The following is an 8,802-nucleotide window of genomic DNA, read 5'->3' on the forward strand; positions in this document are numbered from 1 at the left end:
TGAACTGGGGACCCCCCACAATAATCATATTTGAACTGGGGACGCCCCACCCTGACAAGCACTTGGAATTGTAGGAGTTGAGGAATATTATTATTATTTAGTTTGACTCAGTTCCACAGATACATATTGTGAAAATAGCAGATCTACAAAGCTTTTTGACTCTTTCTTATAAATATTTGACAATTTGGCCAATGTTTGACCAGTTTTTATAGTATAATTTGTTGATTACTTTTGATGCAGCAATGGTCTTTTTCTTCGTTTCTATTTTTACGTAATAAAAAGGTCTCACTTCACTGTCATCTGGGGACCCCCACAAAATAATTTGAGGACCCCCCTGATGGTCCCGACCCACAGGTTGAGAACCAGTGTTCTCTAGGTCACTTTAGATGGGGAACAATGGGGGAATACACATGATTATAAGGAAATGTGAGGAGGTGTGCTTGCTCAAATGACCATGTAGAAGGATCCACAAGCGGATCGAAACGTTGTCAATGTTGTAATAAAGAACTTTCAGTCAGGTCAAAGTAGATTTAACCATTTATTGCAACAAACCGCTCTTGGAGATATTCCCTAAATTTAGTCCAAGCAGCATGCCAAGCAAAATCAGGGAATGTTAAGCAAAACCTAATCTCTCAAGAACAGATTCTGCTCTGCGTTTGAATCTGTCAGTAGCCGTGTTGACAACCCATGCGCATTGGTTACAAGTGGGCGTGCTATCAGATCAGGAAGCAGGCCGCGCTTTACCCAATCAAATGTAGTGGGCAGGTTAAGCAAAACCCCCATAGGGATACAATATCAAACAATAAGCAATACATTGACATATTAGTTTGAATTGATATAAATCACAAGTATTTGAGCCTATGCCATACTCATACTAATCAAAAGGTGGAGCCTGGGGTGGAGGAGGCAGCTAAGCAGCAATGGAGCAGGCAGCAAGATAAGCAGAGACCTAGTGAATACAAAGCCGTATTTAGAGGAACCTCTTTGTTAAGGAGCTGTGATTGGAGTATGAATGTGTGACTTAATGACCAGCAGAGCTGTGAATGGGGAATAGGAGGCTGATGTTCACATCAGCTGACTGACAGCTGATTACAGCTGAGGCGTACAAGACTTCCGTGTCCTGCATGAACTACCGCAATGCTTCATATATCTTTTACAGTTGTTTGGGTGTGCAGGCTCTACCTCTTTGAAGTTTCTTTTTTTTTAATTTTTTAAAAATAGCAGATCTACAAGCTCATAGTGCGGCACTCGTATAATATAATGGTTAAAGTGATTAAAATCTAAAATAGTGATGCTTTCCCGGTCTAAACCTGCATTTTGGAACACTTCAAAGTGCTTTGCCAAAAGACACGTTTCCTTTCCATGATTCTTTGATAGACAAGCTCTATGAGCTTGTGGATGTGCAAATCGTTTTCTTTTTTTTTTACTCGGGCAGAACGTTTCTTAAACAATGACAGCCCATCTGTCCCTCTATTCCAGCCGTCTTCAACGTTTTTTCAGGTCAAGGACTCCTGAGTGAAAGAGATGAAGCAGGGGAACCCCCACTACAAATTGTATAAAGTTTTGTGGCAGAATACACTTTTTTAGAGCTTCATCACAGCACTATGTCTATCATCAGTGTTGTGTAAAATGTATGTTTTTTGTTTTGTTTGTTTGTTTGTTTGTTTGTTTGTTGTTGTTGCAAGATAGATCTGCTATTTTCGGTGCATGCGCCCACCAGAATAGGTGGGCCTTATCTTGCGTGGCGCCTTACCCCTTATGCCATAACCTTTTAGGTATGTTTTACTATTTTGAAAAACATTTGAAAATAGTTCAAATAGTCGATCTATAACCTCACAACGTGTCGATGTCGATCGGCTATGCCTATTTGAACTAAATTATTTTAAAATGCTTTTCACAATACTAAAAAACTTTTAGGCATAAGGGGTAAGGCAAGATATAGGGCCCATGTGTCATGATTTTTGATTCTGTAATATACATAGTGAATGTAAGTTGAGTTGAAATTTTGAAAGGAAGAAATTAGAAAAAAATGTAGATGTTGAAGAACTGAGAACATTTGATTGTCTGATTATCCACAGACCTAGACTGTAAAAAAGAAAGAAGAACACTTTTTTAAATGTTTGGTTTGTAATTGTGTCTTCATTGTTGTAAAAACAGAAGGTCACTTACAATGGGGAACATCATTATAAGGAAGTCAGCAGGTGTGCATGCTGAAATTACCTGAAGATCTACAGCGGAACAAAAAGTCGCCCATTTTGTAATAAAGAAGTATCTTTTACCGTGTTTTGATGTGTGGGCTGGCTCTACCGCTTTGAAGTTACATAGGCTTACATAGGCATTTACATAGGCTTCCACCTTTACTATACTGTAGATAACATCCTGTTTTTTGGGACAATGATGTATATCATGTTCTGTTCTTGTGACATACAATGGGGAACAATCATCATTATAAGGTCAAAAGGTGTCAAAAGGTGTGCATGACCATGTAGAAGATCCACAAGCGAATTGAAACGTTGTCAATGTTGTAACAAAGAAGTATGTATTTTACCGTTTTTTTTAAGTTTTAGCCTTTTTAGCCCAGCACCCACAGTCGATGTGCATAGTTAAGTTTCCTTTAGCCTATTTATGTGTATTTTAGGAAAAAGTTTGAGCAAAGTTTGCCAATTTTGTAATAAAGAAGTATATTTTACATTTTTTTGGTGTGCGGGCTCCATCGCTTTACCTTTGAAGTTAATACACATAGGCCACCTTTACCGGCTGGGCCATAGATAACATCCTGTTTTTTGGGACAATGTTGTAAGTATATTATATCATGTTCTGTTCTCCCCACATCTCTCTGATTGTTAGACTCCAGATTAGATTGTCAACATATTTTGCCATCTTTATTTGGAACATTGTTACCCTGGCAATCGTACTTTCAAATACAGCAGATTCTGTCATAAGTTTCATATGCGGACTCTGCCAGTTAGGTAAAGGCTGCTACAATAAAACCTGTTGCTACTAATCCCATCTCTGCTTTATTAAGACCTGGTGGCATGTGGGAATCCACCATCGGTATTTCAATACCGACTTCCAAAACGGCGGTAGAGGTAGAGGTGGTTCTCAACCTGTGGGTCCCCACAGGAAAAAAAGAAAAATAAATTAAATGAAAAAAGACCATTACTGCATCAAAAGTAATCAACAAACTATATTAGAAAAACTGGTCTAACATTGGTCAAATTGTCAAATAATATAAGAAAGAGGTAAACATTTTGCTTCTGAGCGTGCAGATCGGCTCGTCAGGGTCGGGGGTCCCCAGTTCAAATATAATTATTTTGGGGGGTCCCCGATCAAATATAATTATTTTGGGGGGTCACGGCACGGAAAGTTTGAGAATAACTGCCCTAGAGCGGTCCCACAATGCATGTAGAAATGTACCCATTTGTTGTTTGTTTGCACTTCCAACATTTATTGTCTTGGTTTAAATCTGAACAGTTTCAAGGGTGTAAAATAATATCTATGTACAACTTTATAGTGGATAAACGTACTTCTCTTATCTCTTGTAGCCCAACCCACATTTGAAATCAATGTCTGCCTTTATTTTTTTCAGTAATCTCACAGCCAAGGTCGTTTTGCCATATTAATCTTAGGTTTTCACACATCTTGGTTTATTTAACATTTCCCTATAGAATATTGATGCAGACTTTAGGATATATGGAGAATAAAATATTTTGTAAAAACTTTGCACCCTATTCTCTTCTTCCAATAAGACTTGTTTTCTAGCAGTTGTGCAAAGTAACTAGAGTATTTCCAATTTTCAATAATTTTACTTCTACTCCACTACATCTCACAGGCAATAATTACTCCACTATAATTATTTGACAACTTTAGCTACTAGTTACTTCGTAGATTTTGATTATTATTAAAACATTTCTTCGGACCCATATAAATTATATATACTTTGGTAATTTGAAAATAGTCGATCTACCACTTCACAACGCATCGCTTTGCGACAGGTGGTGAGCTTGTAGATATGTTATTTTCAAAGATTTTTCATACATTTAAAAACCTTCTACATAATGAGTACTTTTACTTTTGGTGCATTAAGTATATTTTGATGCCAATACTTTTGTGCTTTTACTCAAGTCGATTTTGAATACCAGACTTGTACTTGTAACAGAGTATTTCGAATCTACAATAGGGTATTGATACTTTTACTTCAGTAAAAAATGTGAGTACTTCTTCCACCACTGCTTTGTCACGATAATCAATGGTGTCCCTTATGAATTTGCCCACTTTGATCTGTGTTGTTGCTCCCTGTATTTGCCCGTGGCTGTAATGTTCTCTTGTAGGGATTGGACAGCCTGAGCATCCGTCGTTTTTTGGGTGATTTCATTTCAACCTTAATTCCTTCCCTTTCGTTCTCGTTTTTTGACCAAAATAACCTGATCCCTACCATCACATTTATTATGGAGTTTGACAGAAGTGGGATCCCGTTTCTAGAAAAAAAAGAAGGACCTGCAATGTGTTGTCTTTAGTATTTTAAAAAGAGGAAGGCAGAGCAAACCAAAATAAAAGAGGAAGAGGCAAGGAAATAAAAGACAGACCACACATCTCAATAGTTCAGAGTGCTGTGACGAGGTGGACCGGATGAAATACCTGCAAGAATTAAATTCATAAAGTCGGGAAGATCACTTCGATATTGTTGACACCATGACAACAACAGCGAAAATAATTCAAGCAGAAATATCTGAAGAAGGCAATTATAAAAACTTTGACCTCCAACAGATGGGCGATGCAACCTATGAAAATATTGAGCCCGAGACCAAGAAGGAGGAAGATCTACAGAAGATACTGCAGCCTGGTAAGAGATCCTACTAAAACTAAAAATCACACAAATATACTTTTTAACCTTTTAAACAAGAAGGTTCAAATATTTAACCGACTGTGTGTGTGTGTGTGTGTGTGTGTGTGTGTGTGTGTGTGTGTGTGTGTGTGTGTGTGTGTGTGTGTGTGTGTGTGTGTGTGTGTGTGTCCTCCAGACAGAAGCAGAAGACGGTACAATCGGGTTGGAGTCGGTGTTGGATTGCTTTGTGCTGTTCTAGCTCTCCTCAACATTGCTGTCCCACTATCTCTCTGTAAGTCAAGTTTCATAACAATATGTTTATCAGTTTTAATCAGTGGTGTAAAGTAACTTAGTACATCTACTTAAGTACTTGTACTTAAGTACAATTTTGAGGTATTTTTACTTCCAATTTTCAATACTTTTACTTATACTCCACTACATCGCAGAGGCAAATATTGTATGTTTTACTCTGCTACAATTATTTATTTGCAAGTAACTTTAGCTACTAGTTACTTTGTAGACATAGATTATTATTATAAAACATACATTAACCACTTCAGCCCTATATATACACTTCAGATACTTGAAAATAGCAGATCTAGAAGCTATATGCTATTTTCAAAAGATATTTAGGAAAACTTGAAATGGGACATTCTCCATAATGACTACTTTTACTTCTGGTACTTTATTTTGATGCCACTACTTTTGTACTTTTAAGTAAATTCTAAATACCAGACTTTTACTAGTAACAGAGTATTTCTAAATTGCGGTATTGATATTTGTACTTAAGTAAAACATGTGAGTATTTCTTCCATCACTGGTTTTAATTTGTTTGATCTATTCTATGGCGATCCAACATGTTGTTTTCAATACAAACACTAGCAGAGATGATACCTCATAACATGTACTGTATATTATTAGCTGTAGTAATAGTTTGAGTTGCAGAAAAATAAGCTGTAGCAGCTTTGGTAGTTGGACATTGTTATTGTTTTTAAATAGTGTATCTCTCATTTTACAGATCAGTCCAACATGGTGGAGAGACAACAACTACAGAGCAGTTTTGACGAGTTACAGAACACACACAACAACCTGACTGAACAGAAAGACCAGTTACAGGACAGTTTTGACCAGTTACTGACAAGACATAACCAACTGACTGAACAGAAAGACCAGTTACAGGACAGTTTTGACCAGTTACTGACAAGACACAACAACCTGACTGAACAGAAAGACCAGTTACAGGACAGTTTTGACCAGTTACTGACAAGACACAACAACCGGACTGAACAGAAAGACCAGTTACAGGACCGTTTTGACCAGTTACTGACAAGACATAACAACCGGACTGAACAGAAAGACCAGTTACAGGACCGTTTTGACCAGTTACTGACAAGACATAACAACCGGTCTGAACAGAAAGACCAGTTACAGGACCGTTTTGACCAGTTACAGAACAGACACAACAACCTGACTGAACAAAAAGACCAGTTACAGGGCAGTTTTGACCAGTTACTGACAAGACATAACCAACTGACTGAAGAGAAAGACCAATTACATGACAGTTTTGACCAGTTACTAACAAAACACAACAACCTGACTGAACAGAAAGACCAGTTACAGGACAGTTTTGACCAGTTACTGACAAGACATAACCAGCTGACTGAAGAGAAAGACCAGTTACAGGACAGTTTTGACCAGTTGCTGACAAGACACAACAACCTGACTGAACAGAAAGACCAATTACAGAGCAGTTTTGACCAGTTACTGACAAGACATAACAAACTGACTGAAGAGAAAGACCAGTTACAGGACAGTTTTGACCAGTTACAGACCAGACATAACCAACTGACAAATCAGAAAGACCAGTTACAGAGCAGTTTTGACCAGTTACAGACCAGACATAACCAACTGACAAATCAGAAAGACCAGTTACAGAGCAGTTTTGACCAGTTACAGACCAGACATAACCAACTGACTGAACAGAAAGACCAGTTACAGACCAGTTATAACCAGTTACAGAACCGTTATAACCAGTTACATACCAGACATAACCAACTGACTCAACAGAAAGACCAGTTACAGACCAGTTATAACCAGTTACAGAACCGTTATAGCCAGTTACAGAACAATTATAACCAGTTACAGAACAGTCATCGCCAGTTACAGACCAGATATAGCCAACTGACTGCAGAGAAAAACCAGTGCCAGAGACGTGTTGACCATTTAGAAGATTGCTATTGTGTATGCTTTTGATGTATTACCTCGTGTTTACCTTGCTTACTGTAAATCACTCTGGATTAACTAAATCACTCTGGACTCTGCTAAATGCCTAAATTGTAAATTGAAGATAATCTTTAGGACCATGTCTTCAGACTCCACCTTAGCCCGTAGCACTTGACCTAGCCTTGACGACCATATACCTAGGTTAAAAAGTAATTTAGATAGCTTTATTTAGACTGATCTATAGGTTCATTTGTCGACCTGGCATCCTATAGTTTCTATCATTTCAATGTACAGATTATTTTTTTAATATATTATATTTTTTAGACTGATGCTAGGTTCTTGGTTTATCTATGATCCTAGATTACTGAGGCACTACACTGTCTCTCTGCATTTGATGTGTGTGTTTACCTCGCTTACTGTAAGTCGTTCTAGATAAAAAGCGTCTGCTAAATGCCTAAATTGTAAATTGCGTTTGCATATAGAGTTGCCTGTTTACGTATATATTGTCTTAGCGTTGCCTTGTTGGGATTTTACCAATCTCTTGTAAGTATATTTTTTGTCTGTTTTTTTTTAACACAGTCGTAGAGTTTGGTTCTATTTACACGTGTGCACTTATATTGTTGTATTGTTTTGTTCTTTTTGCTGTTTTGTTGTGGTCTTTGTTGTTTGAGATTACATGGCAGACACATGTATAGTTTTTTCCTGCAATATCTTGTGCTATTGTTACATGGTGGGTGTTACATGTGTGAGGATGGTGTGGAGATATTGTGTCAGTGTATGTATGGGATTGTGTGTGAGTGTGAGTGTTCAATTCCAGGTGCTGACCATGTCCTGATTGCTGGCTGCCAATCACCAGCAGCTGCTTCCAGTGATTGGTTGGAGAAGACTACTTAAGGCCTTAACACCTGTAGTCTCTGGCAGCACTTGAACTATTGCTGTCCACCCACCCACAAACACACACACACAGCGTGATCTTTGTATTAACTAGTATTGTTTTGGTTTTACCTTATTTTGTGTTTGTTCGGTTAAGTGGTTAAACTCCCAAGGTTAGATTTAGGATGATTGTTTGATTTCTCCTAGTTGCTCCGTGTGTCATGTATAATATTGTTAAAAGTCTATTTAAGTTTATGTAAATATCTTTATAAAATAAAAATGAGTTTCACTCCCACTTTATGCTGCATCCCTTTTTCCCCAAGACGGGGACGTAACAGTGGGACTACAGATGAGAATTAGCATCCTTGCTAAAGTCCAATGTAATTACACTGCATTCCAACTCTACTGCTGCAGTTTTGTTGCTGTGTTTATGAATATGATATACAAGCTCACAGTGCGTCACTTCGTGCCATGCTGCGAGCTTGTACATCTGCTATTTTTGAACATTTTAGAAAAATCTTTAAAGTGTTTAATTATTTTGAATTACGAAAAAGTGTGAGAACTGCTGATTTGGAAGTCATTTGTAGAATCGGCCTCAGGTCTTAATGGGTTAATGGTCTGTATTATGCATGTAGTGGCGTTTCGTTGATTCAGTTCAACCTCTTTCTTACACAGGCAGGCAAATAAGCAATGTCCACAATTTGACTTACAGTAGTATGCGTTGTAGAATTCACAATGAGTCATACAAACATGAACAACAAGCATACAGTTTCTTGGCTTTTGTGACATTTGTCCTCCCCATATGCATGTCCTTCCCAAATTACCTGTCGTACATAAACCATAACGAAGCGTGCACTTAATAGTGCCCACGCAATAAACCA

At 37.8% G+C, this 8,802-nt stretch overlaps 1 protein-coding gene across 2 annotated transcripts; it reads left to right on the top strand.

Moving 5' to 3' along the window:
- The first annotated feature begins 4,620 nt into the window (after positions 1-4,620).
- Positions 4,621-8,000, top strand: LOC311061361 (uncharacterized protein). Of its 2 annotated transcripts, none has more exons than XM_084079965.1 (3): positions 4,621-4,843; positions 5,022-5,117; positions 5,844-8,000. In XM_084079965.1, the coding sequence occupies exons 1-3, from the start codon at positions 4,693-4,695 to the stop codon at positions 7,076-7,078; spliced, it is 1,482 nt and encodes a 493-aa protein (XP_083936091.1). In that variant the 5' UTR covers positions 4,621-4,692; the 3' UTR covers positions 7,079-8,000. The 2 variants fall into 2 exon arrangements, with proteins under 2 accessions (XP_083936091.1, XP_083936092.1); XM_084079966.1 differs by having other exon boundaries at positions 5,026-5,117.
- The last annotated feature ends 802 nt before the right edge of the window (positions 8,001-8,802 follow it).

This window comes from Gymnoscopelus microlampas, assembly GCF_963454915.1.
Source record: "Gymnoscopelus microlampas genome assembly, chromosome: 15".
Lineage (NCBI taxonomy): Eukaryota > Metazoa > Chordata > Actinopteri > Myctophiformes > Myctophidae > Gymnoscopelus > Gymnoscopelus microlampas.

Bases quoted from the DNA above. Each gene is read 5' to 3' on its own strand.
- LOC311061361 (XM_084079965.1), top strand. From the start codon at position 4,693: ATGACAACAACAGCGAAAATAATTCAAGCAGAAATATCTGAAGAAGGC. The intron at 4,844-5,021 runs GTAAGAGATCCT...TGTGTCCTCCAG, and splicing joins ACAGAAGATACTGCAGCCTG to ACAGAAGCAGAAGACGGTAC. The intron at 5,118-5,843 runs GTAAGTCAAGTT...CTCATTTTACAG, and splicing joins TGCTGTCCCACTATCTCTCT to ATCAGTCCAACATGGTGGAG.